Below are 19,385 nucleotides of genomic sequence, written 5' to 3'. Positions count from 1 at the left end.
CTCACCTGCAGCTCAACAGGCGTTTACACCTCAGTGATCCTGCTGATGTAGTCGACTTCATCAGTGACCAGCCGAGGGGACCAGGCCGTCTCCATGGTTACCGAATGACGCACGAGAGGTGCCGTTGTCGTTTTCTGGAGATAACGAGATAAATAACTCGTTATCTTGAGAAAACGAAATGCTCGTCACACCAGCGGGATTTGCTTTGTGCATTTTCACAAACGCTCCACATTCCATGTTTGATTCATAGGCGACTTTATTCAGTTTCCAATGAAAGGGGGGTAAAAATGGGTAAAAACCTTTGCCAGAAATACATATAAACACATATAAACAGGGGCGGACTGGGGAGAAAACGTGGCCTTGAAAACCATCTGTAAATTATCTCGTAATCTCGAGAAAACCATCAGAAAAAAAGTTTATACGTACCACGGCTGCTCTGGGCTTCCGTACTGAAATGAGGGGGACCGTGTATAACAAGTGGTGGAACTGAAATGTATGTAAATTACTTTAAAGTAAAGTCTGAATTGTTTGATTTGGATTTTACTATGAGGAGCACAGGAGGACTTTAAGGAGAATTCAGAGGAGCTCATAAAACATAAACCAGTTAATTTGGTATGGAGCTAAATCAGTCTCAAGATTCACATATATAACTCGATTTACAAACTGCTTCTGGTCTGTGGACTTCACCACATTTGTGTGTGGATTTGTCTGCCGACAGCCACGCCTGTTACGGTGTTTGCTGCTTGGTCTACACAGCAGGCAGTGATACGAAGGGAGAGAAAATAGGGCCAAGAGATTTTGAGGTCTGACTTTTTCCTGCACAACGATTTTGTGATGCAAATGTATTACTCTGTTGAACGCATATTGTTTTGAGAAGCAAAACGCTTTATTTTTTAAACCCCAGCCAACTAGCCGGACTACCTTCATCAACACCAAAACGAGGCTGGAACTCTGCTCACAGGACGCAGCAGGGGGTAAGAAGATGTTCATAAATGATGTTGCTGATATGGGATGTCATACAGCTTCATGTCAAAAGAGGCGAACTGTCCCTTTAATGTGAACAAAAAGCTAAAGATGCAAATCCAAACCACTTAAAGGTTGTACGTAGATAACGACTCCAAAGACGAGTGATTTTTGTACAGAATTCATTTATTGTTTTCTTTACAGAGCCGGATCCATTCGGTGAGGAAACTGTGTAAAACAGCACAGTCTGATTCTCAGACTGTGAAATAAACATGAAAGTATCAGAAGAAAGAACATCCAGTAGAACAAAGAAAGGTGCGAGGCTTCCCTCCGCGGACTGACGGCGACGCCCGCTCAGGTGAGGATGTCGTGGGCCTGCTGCTCCACCAGCATGGCCATGTTTTTAACGTCACCGCACCAGGAGTCCAGACGCTCCTTCATCCCTTTGATCTGAAACAATTAAGAGTTTATTTCAGTTAAAAATTAGTAAAAATCCAGGAGGTTCCAGCTCCGTAAGAGATTAAACTTTCACCAAATGGAGACATTTTTAAATCCAGGTTAAAAACATTTCCTTTCTCATGTGTCTACGCATGAAATCTGCACGATATCTTTGAACTTATCTGGACTGTTGCTGGTTTTTAAATTCATTTAAATAATTTTATTTGTTTCTCTTTATATTCTTTTCTGTATTTTTAATGCTTCTTCCACTCCCTGCTGCAATGCTTTTATTTTATGTGAAGCACTTTGAGCTGTTTTGATAAAGAAGGAGCCTCCAACCTGCTGCAGGTCCAGCACTCTGGGCTGCACCCAGGTCATCTGCACCTTCTGGTCCACCTCGTCGATGTTTCCTTTGATCAGGCCCACGGACAGAGCCTTCATCACCAGCAGCTCCACCTGCAGGAGGACAAACACATCAGCGCCTCTCCCAAACCGCGCCGGGAATCAGCGCCCCGGGGATCTAACTGACCTCGTTAACGGGGATTTTGGCGCTCTTGGCGATCTCTGTGAAGGTCAGCTGTCTGTGATTGGCGGGGCGGGTGAACGTCATCTGGACGGGAACAGAACCGGTGAGTCATTAAGGTTTTAAACATTAAATAAAGATCTTTTTTCATGGATCGAGCTGCTACGGAACAGCTGGTGAAGCATCTCACCTCCATCACACAGAGCAGCTGGATCTTCTGCATCAGTTTCGCTTCGTGTGCTGCGAGGTCAGGCTGCGATTCAGAGGAAAAATCATCCGGTTAAAGTCCTTCAATCCAGTTAGTCTGATGACCAGTGATCAAAACAGGTGTTGAAAAGCCTCAAAAAGACTGAAGTTCTTTCACTAATTAGTCAAATGTTTTAAATGGTCTCCGATTTTGCATCACAAAATCGTTCTCCAGGAAAAAGTCAAACCTCACAATCGCTTGGCCCTATTTTCTCTCCCTTTATTTCACTGCCTGCTGCTGCCTGCCGACAGCTGCGCCTGTTACGCTGTTTGCTGCTCGGTCTGCACAGCAGGCAGTGATACGAAGGGATAGAAAATAGGGCCAAGAGATTGTGAGGTCTGACTTTTTCCTGGAGAACGATTTTGTGATGCAAATGTATTACTCTGTTGAACACATATTGTTTTGAGAAGCAAAACGCTTTATTTTTTAAACCCCAGCCAACTAGCCGGACTACCTTCATCAGCACCAAAACGAGGCTGGAACTCTGCTCACAGGACGCAGCAGGGGGTAAGAAGATGTTCAGAAATGATGTTGCTGATATGGGATGTTACACAGCTTCATGTCAAAAGAGGCGAACTACCCCTTTAAAGCCGTTTTTATAAGTTTCAACTTGTGCAAAACAAGAGTCGGAAGGAAAATACTGAAAATATGGAGAAATAAAACATCTGGAAATATTACTGAAAGAATTTTGGTACTTAAAAGAGAGCCGATCGATAAGAGTTAAAGAGAAATCACACGAAGCCGACGCTCAGAAGAGCAAAGTGAGCTTAAATTAGTTCAAAATCTCATCAAACCTGCGTGTTTGTGGTTTTATGATCCAGATTATAAAAATAAAATCGTATACTGACATAATTTACATGAAATCTCTCCACCTCGTCTATTAAACCGCCCTCAAACCGGACAGTCGCAGCCAGAAAGTGGCCGTCAGCTCACCTGTTGGCCCCAGGCCGACTTAAAGCCCTGGAACTTCTCCACGTTTCCCTGGTTGAAGGCGTAAAGCGTATCGATGAGCCACTGTTTGTCCGTGTTCCTCAGCGTCTCCAGCACAGGATGCATCAGCTGCAGAGAAACAGCACATGTGCTCACAAACACTCGAGGCTCATTTCTACCTCACGACACCCCCCCGCAGCGTTCAGTGAAAATCCCACCAGCTCTCCGAAGTTGTAAACTCCTTCTCCCAGGAGCCCGGCCAGGCCCAGAGTGAACGCCCTCTCCTGCTTCTCCGTTTCTGTGGAGTCAACGACAGCCGTTCAGGTTCTGCGCTCTGAGCAACGACCTGCGTTTCATCAGGCGGCGTTTTTCACGCCTCGCCGCTTCTCACGCCTCGCCGCTTCTCACCTGGAAGGTCTTTGATGTCCACGCATCCCAGGTAGCGCAGGGCGTCCTTGTAGTAGGAGGCGTGGTTCCCGATGATGCGGTAATATTTGCTGGAGAGGTCGTAAAAGCGGCCGTGGACCGACGTCACCCCCGGCAAGTTGTTCAACATCTCCTCGACTTCTTCGATGAGTTTCTGAAATCAAATCAAATTTATTTATGTAGCACATTTCATGTACAAAACAATTCAAAGTGCTTCACATAAAATAAAAGCATTGCAGCAGGGAGTGGAAGAAGCATTAAAAATACATAAAAGAACATAAAGAGAAACAAATAAAATCATTTAAATGAATTTAAAAACAGTCCAGATAAGTTCAAAGATATCGTGCAGATTTCATGCATAGACACATGAGAACAGAAATGTTTTTAACCTGGATTTAAAAATGTCTCCATTTGGTGAAAGTTTAATCTCCACTGGCAGTTTGTTCCACTTGTTTGCAGCATAACAGCTAAATGCTGCTTCTCCATGTTTAGTCTGGACTCTGGACTGGACCAGCTGACCTGAGTCCTTGGATCTAAGAGCTCTGCTGGCTTTATATTCTCTGAACAGATCACAGATTGTAAACCATCAGCAGGCTTTTAAAATCTATTCTGTGACTGACTGGAAGCCAGAGTAAAGATTTTAAAGCTGCTGTGATGTGTTCAGATCTCTTAGTCCGGGTTAAAACTCCAGCAGCAGCGTTCTGGATGAGCTGCAGATGTTTAATGCTCTTTGTGGGAAGTCCAGTTAAAAGAGCGTTACAGTGATGGAGTCTGCTGGAGATGAATGCATGGATGAGTTTCTCCTGGTCTGTTTGGGAGAGGAAACCTTTAATTCTGTTGATGTTTCTGAGATGGTAAAAAGCTGCCTTGAAAACTCATTTGATCAATGACGTGTTAGTTGGATACATCAGGCCTCTCTACACCTCTGCTCAATCAGCTGAGCCGGGCGTTTCCTGGAGATTTTATTTTTAAGACCCGGTAACAAAGTAGTTTTAGGAAACCTCGTTAAAGTGAAAACAATCCTTCTGACACCAAAGAAAACACAGAAATACGTCGATAATCTGACTGTTTCCACACCTTCCTGAGCGTTTCTGTCTCCGACTGATTTAAACAAAGCTTTCTCTGGTTCAGTTACAGTCTCAACACGGCGTATTTAAAGACGTGTGGCTGCACTGAATTAATCGTCCCATCACCTGAGAGTTATTTCAGTCAGAGGAGGAATAACGCGCACGTCGTTGTGTTTAACAGCTGCTGGTTTTGTCACGCCGCCTCAACAAGCAGCGTGAACTGGGCGGGAAAATGGAGACGGCGGAGAGATGAAGGGGTCTCACCTTGGTGGCGGGGAGGTCGTTGATTTCCAATTTAAGGCTGCCGATAGTCGTCTTGCAGAGTATGACGGCTTCGTCGCTGCTTTTTACCTGAACCACACAGAATGTGTTAGATTAAAAAAACTTCAATTCCAAAAAACCTGCCATGTTGGTACTGATTAACTCACCTTTTCTTTGGTCTTCTCAAGAAAAGTAATGGCATCTTTTGGATCTAAAAACCAAAAAATACTTCAATCAACACTTACGAAAAGGGGAGAAAAAGGTTTGTTGTGAAGAAAATATCACCAACCTGTCATCCGTCTGGTAACATAAAGTATAATCTCAACCAGAGACAGTGGATTGATTCTGTTGGGGAGGAAAAAAAACGATAAATTAGAAGCAAAACAAACTGAACTGATGGGAGTTTTAATGTTTACGTCACTTTTAGCTCACCTGTGTTCAAAGTCACAGATGAAGTTTTCATAAAGCTGCGAGAAGAAAAACAGAGATGTTACGTTAACGGCCCAAAGGTACGACTGAAGGTGTTAAAAAGCTCGATCTGAAGCCCCCAAAAAGCTGGACTCTCTGCTGGAGGCGGGGCCATGCAGCCCAAACAGACCAGTTAAAATGCCGTGTTGAGTCTGCTTAACTGGAGAGAGAACGTTTACGACGCCATCCAGTTTTAATATCACGAGCTGACCTTCACAGCAGCCAAAACAGTGTGTAGACATTCTGTTTGTAGTTTCACGGTTCATAAATATCGTTATTTAAAGCAGCGTTATTAACCTCACATCGGTTTCCATGGTGATGAAACTTATCTGTGTGGACAAATCTTCACCCTGCAGTGCTGGGCTCTAAAATAACACTTAAAATACACTTGAGGGAGGTTTAAAATATACTTAAAGTGACATAATAATGGGATTTTGGCTGTGGGAAAAATCAAACCAGTTCTTAGAAGGTTCTGAACTGGCTCCGGTCCAGTATCTGGTCTAAAAGGGGACAGTTTTAAAGACTTTTCTCTAGTTTCCAGCAACAGAGGAATAGTTCAGCCTCAAATACAGGTCCTACAGTACTATTTTAATTATTTTCTGTGATTCAACATACATAAAAAATATCAGATTCTTCATGCATCAATATCAAAACATCACAATAAAGACTTCAAACTGCCCCCAACACACCAGACAGTGTAATTTGTTTGGACTGAGGGTGAAAATGAAGTGCAGCTATCTCCAAAACAAAGTTCCAATAATTCTGCTGGTGTAGTTAATAAAGTATATCCATTCATCTATCGATATAGATCAGGGATGGCCAAAGTAGGTCCTCGAGGGCCGCTGTCCTGCAGCTTTTAGATGTTTCCCTGCTTCGACTCACCTGATTCAGATTAAATGGATCTCTTCAAAAGATCGGAAAGTTCTGCACAAGCCTGCTGATGATGCATTAATCTGAATCAGATGTGTTGAAGCAGCGAAACATTTAAAACCTGCAGGATCCCTGATATGGATAAACTCCTTATTTTGTGTTAATGTAGTAAAAAACTAGTCTCTACATGCAACTAAAAACATTAAAACCTGTGCAAGCTCAAAACAGGCACAAAACAAAAAGCCTAAACTTTATGAGCTGTTAAAACTTGAAAATCACAAGACAGTTTCATTTACTTCAGTACGAAGGGCTACATGTGTGACTGTCATGTAGTTACCTGTATGAGGCCATCTCCTGTTTTGAAGTAAGGATCTTTAACAAAGTCTGTCAGCTTAAGTGTCACCTGATGCCACAATCTGTGGATAGAAATGGGAAAAAAAAGGTAAGAAAAGGTAACAATATCACCTGAAATAAATAATCTCACTCGCTTATCTGGTAAACGTGGAGCCAAAATATACAAAAAGCGAGAAATACTGTCAGCTAGCAGGGAAACTAACATCTTTACAAGCATTTTAAAAGTCAGGTTTTGGTTAGACAAACTGAATAATGTCATGTAAACGCTTAGATGAGCTACAAGAAACATGTACAGATTATTCTATCATTCAATTTCTTATGACTAATTAATTAGTCTTTGGAAATAAAAAAAAAATAAAAATACTTGGAGCTAAAGGGGACGTCTGTAAATGTCTGTTTTTGATTAATCATTGTCAAACAATACAAATGTATTGTTATTATCTGTTATACTGTTATATCTGAGTTTATATCTTTATATCTGAACTTAAGAGGGTGGAATCGGACAACTCAGGACATGATTTGACTCAGATACTGTGGACTCATCCGTAGCATCTCCGTTACCAAACTGCACTGAAAGCTTTATTTTGGCAATCTACATTTTCCAAAGACTTTCAGTTAAAATGTCGAAATCTGCGCAAAAAAAAATCCATCAGGCGTTTTTGTCTGATATAACTGTTTGTTCCCAAAACTCATCTTCATAGCCACGTTTTTTCCATCTACTGAGGTTTGCTAATAGCATTAGCCAAACCTGCTAAGGTTAGCTCCGTGCATGACTCAGCGTGCATTTCCAATGAATGAGCTAGCAGCTAACATGCTAACATTAGCAGGCTAGCTACCAGAGCTACCTGGCTTTTTACCTTTTGTTGTACAAGTCCTCCAGCGCGTGCCACTCCGCCGCCATCTCCGGCGTAGAGCTACTGCTCTGCTGCTGTTTGAGGTACCCGCTAACATCTTTCATGGTAGCGACAGGATGAAGAGTGGCTGTTACAGAGTAGTGATAAGTGTTGTTGAATTTCAAGCTAACGTCAGGTTCCCTGTCTTGTTGTTGTGGGTCTGCGCAGCTGCAAGGCGCAAAGGATGATGGGAAAGGAAGGAGGCGCCAGTAAAGCTAGCTAGCGAGTTTTTTTTTATTTATTTTTTTTACCCTTAGCTCCAGTTAGCCGAAATGGCTTTTCAGTAAAACAGATTTCTTGGCCCCTATATCAGTTTTGCCAATTGTTATGTGGGTTAACGCTGGCAAATAAACATCGAAAAACAAAACAAAAGAAGTGATAAATACGAGTACTTTTAAGTGGCTAACGGACAGATCTATGTAGCTAAACTTCAGTTGCATTCGTGACAACTTGGAATTTGAATTGTCCAAACTCTAACTAGAAAATATAAAATAAATAGCCTCAATAATTTGATTTCTATGTGTAATATATAATAATATTTCTCTGCCCGTAACTTGGATAATGTTTTTTAACCGAGACTTCAGTGGCATTTCCCCCAAAAGGAATCCTAAAAAATAAATTATATATATTTGATACTCTCGATGGAGTTAACGTTCCAAGAAGTCTGATCAAAAAGCATATTTAGCTGGTTATTTCTTTCATTAAGTCAACTATACAACTGTTGATGAGGGTTTGTCACTAAAAGGAAAGTAGCCCCGGAGGAGCAAAGATAACGACGTTATTTTGAGTTTCAACTTTGCACGTCTGAGGTACATTGAATGCAGCACTATGCTGCGGACAATAACACGTTTTAGCCGGCAAACTGTTTAACGTCTCTCACTTTTCTGCGGTTTTATGTGCTAACAGGTCGCGTGTTTGTTTTTGTTTTTTCATTATAAATCTGCTGGTGTGTTAGGAGGACTCATTTAGTGAGTCCCAGCTGTGTCATGACCTCCTCTTTAAGGTCACCTGTCAGACTTTGCTGCTTTTACCGCAGCCTGTATCCAGGAGCTGTCAGGACGCTTTACGGTAAGTTTACACGGAGCTGAACCCATGCAACAAAAAGCAGTCATGACTGAGCCATAAATGTGGGCCAAATGTTCTGTTCTTTTTTTTTTTTTAACAGGTTTTGGTCACAGAAGCTTGTGTCCAGCTGAGGGTTCAGCAGCTCTGCTCAGGTACTTCACCTGTATGGAAGCACCCACACATTAAAGGGACATTATGTAATTTCTTTCCCCATCTAGTGGTGCAATTCTATTTTGCAAAGTCGAATGAATTTGCTCTCTAGCGCCTCGCGTTTTCAAATGTGCGTTGCAACTTCTTGAACTACGGCAGGCGGTATGTGTCAAGATTCAAGAAGCTATGGCTTCAGACTCAAGGTCCACACAAACAAAAAGAAATCAAGACACACAGTACAAAGGATTACATAACACACATACAACAACACTATAAATACAGATGCCAGATAACATGTCAGATAACATAAGTTGACATAGCCTTTGGTGTGTAAACAATGCAATTAGTCATATACATACCGGAAGTGACGTCGACGCAGCGTTAGCGTTAGCCGCAGTGTGTAGTTGCTATCTGGAAAGTGTTCTTTTACATAAACTCCCGGTAAACTTACAAACTTTCTAATGCCTCGTTTTGTGAGTTAAGAGCCTATGTGTACTACGGCAGAAGTTTGGTAACAATCAATGCATTATTAGTGGGATAATTTACCAGATAAAATCTATTTACCATTAGCGCCGGTAATAAGCCATTCGGGCCTGGCGTTGGGGAAAACGCAATTCGTGCTTTATGTCCCTTTCGGCACTTCGTCGTTTTTCATAGACCGGAAGGACATGGCAGCCTCCATAGAGCTTGCCCGCTCTATGTAGATACAGACAAGTTATTCTTCACTCAGGAGGATAAGTGAAATTTTTGACAGAGATAATTTTACACCAATGCGGACTAACTTATGAATGAATATGTTGATTTGACCTAATAAATGACTTAATTTATTACATAGTGTCCCTTTAAGGGTCAGTCAGGCTGCTGTCTGTGCCAATTATGTTGCACTTACTGTAAATATTTACTGTAAATGTGTTTGTTCACTGAGAGACGATGACGTCGATCTGTTCATTGATGAGATCACTTTCTAACCAAAGTGTCAAACATGGTCAAAAGTTGTGATCTTTTCGGGATGTGAGCTGTTATTCAGACAAAACATACTCAGGGAAAAGCAATAAGAAAGCTTTATTAACCTTTTATAGGGAGTACCTAAACACCGGAACGTACCGAAACGGACCAAAACGGACCAAAACGGACCGAGATTTAGCCAGATACACATTAAGAACTCTTGTAGAAGTCATCTGTATATGTAATATCCAATGATTATTACACCAAACTGTTTTTTACTATTGTGGTATTGGTGATGTGTTTTTGATATTTGTATGGATGTTTTACAGTAATTAATAGTAATTGGTAATGAACGTTGAAAAGGTAAGCTTTTATTTTAGTAAAAGTTACCTAAACCAAGGTAACGTTTTGAACAACTTTTCATATTTTATGGAATAATTTGGTGTTATAATCATTGGATATTACATATACAGATGACTTCTACAAGAGTTCTTAATGTGTATCTGGCTAAATCTGGGTCCGTTTTGGTCCATTTCGGTCCATTTTGGTACGTTCCGGTGTTTAGGTACTCCCCCTCATTATGGCATATAATGAATGGTTGGCTTATTTGTGAGTTTCTGTGCAGTTCCAGCTCATTAAAAAGCATCCTGACCATGAACTTTTTCTCAGACAGACACCATTTTCCTGGCAGAATGGGACCCGGGGGCTCTTCTCTCGTGGCGGCGGCGGCGAGCAGCAGACCCTGGAGGACATCGCCAAGAGCATCCGAGAGCAGCAGCACAAGCGGGTCGTGGTGATGGCGGGAGCTGGGATCAGCACTCCGAGCGGCATCCCAGATTTCAGGTATGAAACTTAACATTTGTTTCCTACCCTGGTCGTCTTTCTGCTCATAAAACCTGCAAAGGTGAAGCGTGTTTTGGACTTTCAGGTCTCCGGGCAGCGGTCTCTATGACAACCTGCAGCAGTACGACCTCCCGTACGCCGAGGCCATATTCGAGATCGGCTTCTTCCACCGGAACCCTAATCCCTTCTTCGCCCTGGCCAAAGAGCTGTATCCAGGGAACTACCAGCCCAATCTGACGCACTACTTTGTGCGTCTGCTTCACCAGAAGAATCAGCTCCTCCGGATGTACACGCAGAACATCGACGGGCTGGAGAGATGTAGGCGTCCGCCGCCATCGACACTCAGAGGTTGTAATTTGAAGGTTGTTTTTTTATTTATGTTTGTTCTGTTGTGTTTGGATCCAGTGGCGGGGATTCCTCCGGAGATGCTGGTGGAGGCCCACGGTACGTTTGCCACCGCCACCTGCACCACGTGCCTGCGGAAATATGAGGGCAAGGACCTCCGAGTGAGTCGCAACGCAAACGCAGGGCCGCAGACGGCACACTTTTACCCAGAATTCCAGTTTTTAAGACTTTGGCTGTGTTCGAAACCACATACTACATACGGCATACCACATACTGAGCGGCTGTGGCTCAGTGTGGGCGGCTGTGGCTCAGTGGTTAGAGTCGGTCGTCCAATAACCGGAAGGTTGGTGGTTCGATTCCCACTCTCGCCACTCGGAAAAAAAAAAAAAAGATTGGTGGAACTGATAGCTGGAGGGGTGTCAGTCCACCTCCTTGTCACGGCTGAGGTTCCCTTGAGCAAGGCACCGTACCCCCATGCTCCCCGGGCGCCTTCTGGCTGCTTCATGGCTGCCCACCGCTCGAGGTTGGCATCTGTCTCCAATTGTGTGCCAACAGGTGCCAACCTGGATGGATTAAAAGCGGAGGACAAATTTCGTATGTACGCATGACAATAAATCAAGAAGAAGAACATACTACATACTGCATACTCATCGATCAGACAGTATGCAGAGCGTTTACCCACAATGCATTTCGCTCCTGCCCGAGCCGGCCTGAAGCTGATTTCCCTTAAGCTCTAAACCGGCTATTTACAATTTTGTTCCCACGAATTCGGCGCTACTAAAGCTAGCCGCAGTGAGCAACGCGCTTCCTGTTATTTTCACAAAATAAAATACCCGTTGCCTTTTATCATAGGGAAAGCCATTACCATACAATTGGTGCTTTTTTTTGGGGTTTTTTTAAGTATTTTTTGGGGCTTTTTATGCCTTTAATGTTAGGACAGTTCAAGAGAAACAGGAAGCAGGGAGCAGAGAGAGGGAAAAGACGCAGCACAGGGCTGCTCGGTGCGGGACTCGAACCGGGGCCAGCTGCAGCGAGGACTGTAGCCTCTGTACATGGGGCGGCTGCTTAACCCACTACGCCACCGACCGCCCCGCTTTTGTTTTGAAAACAGGAAGTGAACCTACCCTCATTGCAGCTAGCTTGAAACTGTCGTTTTGACAGGAAATGACGATCAGCGACGTCACGTTGCGTTGCATCTTGGGTAGTTTGAGTATGAGTAGTAACCTCATGATGCATACCCAACATTTCAGAGAATCTAGTATGCATCCGGGAACTTCTCACTTACTAAAACTCGCATACTGACTGAAAAAGTTAGTATGAGTAGTAGGAGAAGTATGCGGTTTCAAACACAGCCTTTGTTTTGTCACATGAGCCCCACTAATCTGATTTGTGAGGAATATATTTCGGTTATTTTTACGCCCCTTCATCTCAGCAGAGGGTGGAAACATCAAATCTCATTCAGGGGCTCAAAAGAAATCAGGTATTTTTCACATACATGTACACACAGCTGAGCGCCATAAATCCTTTCTACTTTACACTGATCAGCTGTAACTGTAGCGGCCCACTTGGATTAAGCGCACAAAATGCTCAGAGCTTCGACTGGTGCAACTTTAATTCTCTCCTCTTTTCACCACTGACATTTTGACACCGTGAAAACTATAAAATGGACACAAAAAATACAAATGCCATAGTACCATATTTCACAGATAATGCATAGAACCATGTTTACATTTTAAACTTAAATGAATCATTCTTAGTAAACTTAAGTAATGAATTTTACATGAAATTAACCTTTTATGAGTTACAGCTCTTACTGAAAATGATATAATAATGACAATTTCCCTTTGTCTTAAATGAAATAAATCACTTGTTTTGATAAATACACCATTTGTCTCCTCACAAACAAAATTAGCTTCCATTTACAGTAACATTAGGACCACTGACAGGTAAACAGTGGCACTTTGCACCCTTTAGCTGAGTTGCACTGCCACTGCACGGCCGTGGTGGATGCAGAGGGGTGTCATCATTTTCTTATCTGGTGTCTCATGTAGCCAGCCGTGATGAGCGGGATGGTCCCTAAGTGTCCCACCTGTAAGGGCGTGATAAAGCCTGACATCGTGTTTTTTGGGGAGGAGCTTCCCCGGCACTTCATGAAGTACCTGACAGACTTCCCACTGGCAGACCTGCTGATCATCATGGGCACTTCACTGGAGGTGAGCAACGTCGACCTCTGACTCAGGAGCAAACCACACCATTGATTAAACTAATTTAATTCTTAATCTTGGACCAATTAAAACTCCAAATAGTTTGTAAATATTTCATCCTGAGGATGAGAGGATTTGGCGGAAGTTGTCTTCGAGGGGGCGAACAGAGGATGTTGGCCACTCGTAAACACGTAGTTTTTGGGGAAAACACGTTGAAGCTAGAATCGGATCCAGAACATGAAACACGATGGCCCGTCCAAACGAACTGTGCAACATTACGGATTACGTCCTCTTTCAGCTCTCCTTATGTGTCTTTTTCTGGACACTCGTGTCAGTATGTGCAGATGTGGGAACTGAGGCGTAAAACATCTGCTCCAAGAACCAGAAAAACAAGATGGTTTCGCACTCCTGTTGGTGCCTGAGGCTAAAGTCGCTAATTGCTTTTCTTTGTAAGAAGTTGTGAAGTGGATTGTAAATGCAAACTATGATTGCTCACGTGACAAACTCTGTTTCAGATGTTTACTTCTGGTTTGGCCCGTGAACGGATTATTAATTTCTTCTGCAGTGACGGCTCCCAAAAAGTTGCCTTTTAGATGAAGGAGAGACTCCATTTTTAGATCACATTTAAAACCACATCTGTTTTCTTTAGCTTGTAGCACAGCGTGAGTTATTGGAGTCTTATTTCTAGTTGTTGTTTAACTTATTTTGTAGGTCTCGTATGTCTGTGTTTTATATCTCTTTGTGTATTTTTGACCGTACAGCACTTTGGTCAACTCTTTAGTTTTAAGTGAGCTTTATAAATAACGTTGGATTGGATTACTTATTAACTCAAAGTCCTGTTAGCTCTCTTAGCCGCCCTTTTCAATCATTCTACCCATGATATTTGCATTAAAATCCGTTTTATCGTATTAAAGTTACAGATAATTCAGACTTGTGTCCTTTTAGTGTTGGAACAGACTCAATTTTTAGATCACTTTTAAAACCACTGTAGTGGCGATTGTTTGTCAAATCAAACATCCTAAAAGTTCAAACAAGCCACTACTGAACTGGGATTGGGTTTCATACGCAGGCAAAAGAAGTCCAATGTTCAAAACTTGAAGATTGCGTTTGGCGGTTTATTTATCCAGCTGGCAAGCAAATAATACATATCAAACCTTTCTTTGTCCTCTGCTTGCTGCTTCTCCTGCTCTGGTAAAAAAACATAGGCCCCACCCCAATCCAAACTGGTCCTATACCAGTCCCTATACCAGGCCCTATACCAGGCCCTATACCAGTCCCTATACCAGTCCCTATACCAGGCCCTATACCAGACCCTATACCAGTCCCTATACCAGGCCCTATACCAGGCCCTATACCAGTCCCTATACCAGGCCCTATACCAGTCCCTATACCAGGCCCTATACCAGGCCCTATACCAGGCCCTATACCAGTCCCTATACCAGGCCCTATACCAGGCCCTATACCAGGCCCTATACCAGTCCCTATACCAGGCCCTATACCAGGCCCTATACCAGTCCCTATACCAGTCCCTATACCAGGCCCTATACCAGACCCTATACCAGTCCCTATACCAGGCCCTATACCAGTCCCTATACCAGTCCCTATACCAGGCCCTATACCAGGCCCTATACCAGTCCCTATACCAGTCCCTATACCAGGCCCTATACCAGTCCCTATACCAGGCCCTATACCAGTCCCTATACCAGGCCTTATACCAGTCCCTATACCAGGCCTTATACCAGGCCCTATACCAGGCCCTATACCAGTCCCTATACCAGGCCTTATACCAGTCCCTATACCAGGCCTTATACCAGTCCCTATACCAGGCCCTATACCAGGCCCTATACCAGGCCCTATACCAGGCCCTATACCAGTCCCTATAAGTAAAGTAGCAGGAATGAAATGTTAGTTTTATGTAGGGCTGGGCAACGATTAAAATTTTTAATCTAATTAATCACATGATTTCCCTGATTAATCACGATTAATCGCATTTGTACGCAAAATCCAAAAATGAATTCAAAAGTAGTGTATAGCTTTTAGCATTTAGCTTTATTTTAAATGTGCTGCCATGTGAATGAAAGTGCCATAACATTTGTTGTGCAAACACACTTTTAACATCAGCATCTTTCTGTAGTTTTTATGTAGAAGCCTCGCTCCACTGTCTGTTTCCTTGAATGACTTGCTGCTATCAGTTGTGTGTTTTGCCTTTAAGTGATATTTTAGACTGGAACTACTACGCTGAGAAGACAATTCAACTTGGCAGTGTTTACAGATGACTTTGGTTCTGTCGACTCCGCCGTCTGGAAGAACTTTAAAATGAAAATGGCCGAGTAAAAGTTCCGTACCCTTCTCCATGTTTGGTGGATCCGCCGATTACTTTCTTTTCCGGTTCCACAGCAGACAGCAACAGACTTTTACAAAATAAAAGCCTGTGAGCAACAGACTTTTACAAAATAAAAGCCTGTGAGCAACAGACTTTTACAAAATAAAAGCCTGTGAGCAACAGACTTTTACAAAATAAAAGCCTGTGAGCAACAGACTTTTACAAAATAAAAGCCTGTGAGCAACAGACTTTTACAAAATAAAAGCCTGTGAGCAACAGACTTTTACAGAATAAAAGCCTGTGAGCAACAGACTTTTACAAAATAAAAGCCTGTGAGCAACAGACTTTTACAGAATAAAAGCCTGTGAGCAACAGACTTTTACAAAATAAAAGCCTGTGAGCAACAGACTTTTACAGAATAAAAGCCTGTGAGCAACAGACTTTTACAAAATAAAAGCCTGTGAGCAGCAGACTTTTACAATAATGAAATAAATAATAAAACAGGGGTGGTCTGTGGCGTAGTGGGTTGAGCAGGCGCCCCATATACAGAGGCTATAGTCCTCGCTGCAGCTGGCCCCGGTTCGAGTCGGACGGCCCTGTGCTGCATGTTGTTCCCCCTCTCTCTGCTTCCTGTCTCTCTGAACTTTCCTATCCATTAAAGGCACAATAGTCCCAAAAATTAATAAAAAAAAACTGCCTTAATGCGCGATAAAATATTTATCGACGTTAAATAATCGACGAGTTAACGCCGTAATAACGAGTTAAATCGCCCAGCCTTAGTTTTATGCTACACACATGTCGTTGGGTGGTTTCTTTAACAGGAGCTTCCTTCCATCGGCCCGTCTGCAGCTGCTGTTTTCACCCGTTTGCTCTGCAGGTGGAGCCGTTCGCAAGTCTGGCAGGAGCGGTTCGCAGCTCGGTGCCCCGCCTGCTCATCAACAGGGACGCGGTGGGGCCGTTCGCCTGGAGCCGCCGGCCTCGTGACGTCGTGCAGCTGGGCGACGTGGTCGGCGGCGTGCGCGGCCTGGTCGAAGCCCTCGGCTGGACTCAGGAGCTGGACGCTCTGATGGCGGCTGGCGATGAGAATGCAAGTCTCACATTTTGATGTTTTAAGTGAACAAATGAGGCCAATCACATCCTTTCGGAGGCTTCTCTGAATGCGCCTGGAGAGTAATCCGAGTAAACGTCCGTCCTCACGATAACTGACAGCTTCACTCATGGTTGCTTTTCTCTGCAGGCTGCAACAAAAACTGAAGAGTGAGAGGATTTCAATTCATCACAGCTGGAGGTTCGACTTCATTCACTGCACTCAAACACTCAAACTGCATCAGAAAATCCATCTGACGCTCTTCTCTCTGACGTTCACGGGTTTAAACTGGGATCACTGGTCAGTGGAAGCTCTCAGACTGGCAAATTATGAACTGCTGCACTGGAAATGCATCCAAACTGATCAATGATTCTTTATTTAATATCATGAAGTACAGGTAAGTGATCCAGGGCGGGATCTTTCCTTTCAAATCGGGAATAAGATGTACATTTAAATTATGACTTTTTTAAAGTTTTGCATTTGTGATGGTTGCCTTATAAAGAATCAATCATTTGATTCCACTTAATGTGTGATTTTGAAATGTAAAACCTATAAAAAATGAAATGTGAGACCATGAATATAAGAGAAATTAATAATCTCAGTTTAGTGATTTTTGAGCTCATATTGTGCACATATTTAGCTGGTGATGAGTTCCATGAAGTGTATGTAAAAACTGATAAGAAACACAGAAAATTAATTCCCAGTTTAACATTTAACAGGAGCTTTAACATCATGCTTTCAGGGGCAGATTAATCCACATATAGAGTTTTTATCTTTTACCCGTTTAAATTCAGTTTATCTGGTGTGTTGAGCTGCATCCAGCAGATGGAGCCAGAGAGCAGCTCAATTCTTCTCTTAAGAGTATAAACAGAGTTAAAAAAGACTAAAATTAACTTTAACATCTTTTGCAAACAAAGGAAAACATCTGAGCCAATCCGAGGAAAATAATAAACTTCATAAATTTAATTTTTTTAAATTATTTACGACTAAATTATTAATTTAATAGATTTGTTTGGCACTCTTTTGCATCCACACTTCTAACTAAACATAATTAGGTTGATCAACAAAGAACCGATTAACTCCTGGAGAACACCAGATTAAATGTGTCTCATGTTTAACTGTTATCTGTTTCTTTTGGGTCGAAAACCCGAGACGGGAACCGTGAACGTGTGCAGAACTTACAACCAGTTTGGGTCCGACTTTCCGTATACGTGCAGGAGTTATTTTACTCCTAAACACGTTATTTTGGACGTCCTAGTTCCCTCAAGTGTGATTTCAGCTGGACAAACGTCTGTAGAAGTGTTCTAAAAGTCCAGTTTTAGTCAAACTAATACTAATTTAAAGCTGCAGTCTGCAAGATTTGTTGTTGTCATACGTAAAGTCCTTCTTTTTGGCATTTTAAGAGTTTACATGATCTATCAGAACGCTTGAAGTTGAAAACGGTGACCTCCGTAGTCGCAAAATGCAAGAAATGCTTATTTTTTAACCGAAAAATAAAAAGTTATTCAACTTCCTGTCCCGCCCCTTCAAAACACATGAGAACTCGTGCACGTAGACGTGCACGCCAGATGCGCCTACACGACTCCTCTTTCATCAACTCACCTGTCATCTGCGATCATGGAAGACACAGTAAGTAGACTAGCCCGTAATGAAGTTCAATAGTCCAGATAAATAAGCGTGGGGACGAGCCTACCTTGTATCGCGCGTGCACAATCGGTGATTGACAGGCAGCAGAGCCCAGCTCGTAACCTGATTGGTTACCTTTTACCGGTCCGGTCTGCAATTTTGTAAACAAACCTGCTGGCTTTGGAGGGACCTAGCGGGACATATAGGGGACCTAGAGAACTCATTTTTTTTTTGTATTGGGGTATTTAATGTACTACTTTCAGAATCCCCGGACAGTTCCAGGCATTATGCTTGAAAAAGAGTTGCAGACTGCAGCTTTAAAGCTTGTAAAGTTTCTTCTTTCCTCGTTGGTAAATAGATGATCACGACTCTTCTTTAAATATTGGATTTCCATCTAAATATCGCCGTTTTAAAGCCGCTGCACACGAACACGTGAAGGTCACAGGATGCCGAGTTTAGATTTTCCACTTCGCACGCGGCCGTTTCTTTCAATCTTTCTGGACACGGATCGATGTTTTCAACTCGGATCTGAAAGAGGAAAACGCATTCGGTTTTAATGGGTTTATGGAATACCTCCGTTATCTGCTCAGTAAAGTTTCTGATGGAGTTTCCTCTCCTGTTTGAAGCAGTGTATTCATGCAGGAAGCCTGTCTGCGTTTTAAGAATAAAAATATCCCTTGAAAAGTGTCTCATGTTGTGAATTCTTTGAATGTAGAATAATGTTTGATATGCCGACACTTATGGCGCCATATTTATGCCTTCTTGGTGAAAAATCCAACATTTGGAATCACATTTCTCTCAGTTTTGAAGCCCTCCTGCTGCTGAACTTACAAACTGTCGTTGGAAAACACAACCTGAGGCCTGTTTTTGTTCAGTCTAGACATTCTTTAGCTGTTTTCATTGTGAGGCATGACTGTATTTCGTGGAAAGCCGTGATTTCCTGCAGCTGTATTGGCATTAACCCGATGTGGCCTCTGGTGTTTCATCTGGGAGTTACGGCAGCTTACTGTATTTTCACAATGGACTTTTTACCTCTTCACTTGATGAAGGAATTACAGGCTTTTATGATAATCTCTGAATTTCTATATCTATGTCATTAAATCTCAGCCAGAATGTTTCATGTCAGATTTATTTCTTTTTTTGTGTGTTTTGTATTGACGGCCCGTTTTCTATCTAAATCCGTTAATCTCGTAACATCGGGGCCATGTTCATAATATCCCTGAGTTTTTTTCACAGAATTTCGTCCATTTCCCGCTCAGACTTTCTTTTTTGTAGTTTTTTTTTTTTTTAGCTGGTTTGACATTTATTTTCTAAAATAGGAAGTTTTTCCACTAAATTAAGAGACGAAGCCTGTTTT

General features: G+C 42.5%; 2 protein-coding genes across 2 annotated transcripts; one reads left to right on the top strand and one right to left on the bottom strand.

Moving 5' to 3' along the window:
- Positions 1 to 1,128: 1,128 nt before the first annotated feature.
- psmd13 (proteasome 26S subunit, non-ATPase 13) lies at positions 1,129 to 7,623 on the bottom strand. Its single transcript, XM_075467116.1, has 13 exons — positions 7,405 to 7,623; positions 6,531 to 6,609; positions 5,288 to 5,322; positions 5,145 to 5,200; positions 5,023 to 5,066; positions 4,859 to 4,945; positions 3,510 to 3,681; positions 3,320 to 3,399; positions 3,105 to 3,230; positions 2,115 to 2,177; positions 1,931 to 2,011; positions 1,741 to 1,857; positions 1,129 to 1,413 (listed from the first exon to the last, which is right to left on the bottom strand). The coding sequence occupies exons 1-13, from the start codon at positions 7,503 to 7,505 to the stop codon at positions 1,318 to 1,320; spliced, it is 1,137 nt and encodes a 378-aa protein (XP_075323231.1). The 5' UTR covers positions 7,506 to 7,623; the 3' UTR covers positions 1,129 to 1,317.
- Positions 7,624 to 18,712, top strand: sirt3 (sirtuin 3). Its single transcript, XM_075467129.1, has 9 exons — positions 7,624 to 8,249; positions 8,396 to 8,508; positions 8,606 to 8,657; positions 10,270 to 10,443; positions 10,529 to 10,761; positions 10,849 to 10,949; positions 12,840 to 13,001; positions 16,193 to 16,402; positions 16,553 to 18,712. The coding sequence occupies exons 2-9, from the start codon at positions 8,427 to 8,429 to the stop codon at positions 16,574 to 16,576; spliced, it is 1,038 nt and encodes a 345-aa protein (XP_075323244.1). The 5' UTR covers positions 7,624 to 8,249; positions 8,396 to 8,426; the 3' UTR covers positions 16,577 to 18,712.
- The last annotated feature ends 673 nt before the right edge of the window (positions 18,713 to 19,385 follow it).

The sequence above is a fragment of the Odontesthes bonariensis genome, chromosome 1, assembly GCF_027942865.1.
Source record: "Odontesthes bonariensis isolate fOdoBon6 chromosome 1, fOdoBon6.hap1, whole genome shotgun sequence".
In the NCBI taxonomy this organism is placed as follows: Eukaryota; Metazoa; Chordata; class Actinopteri; order Atheriniformes; family Atherinopsidae; genus Odontesthes; species Odontesthes bonariensis.
The sequence above is the reverse complement of the archived record's forward strand: the minus strand, read 5'-3'. Positions and strand labels throughout refer to the sequence as shown.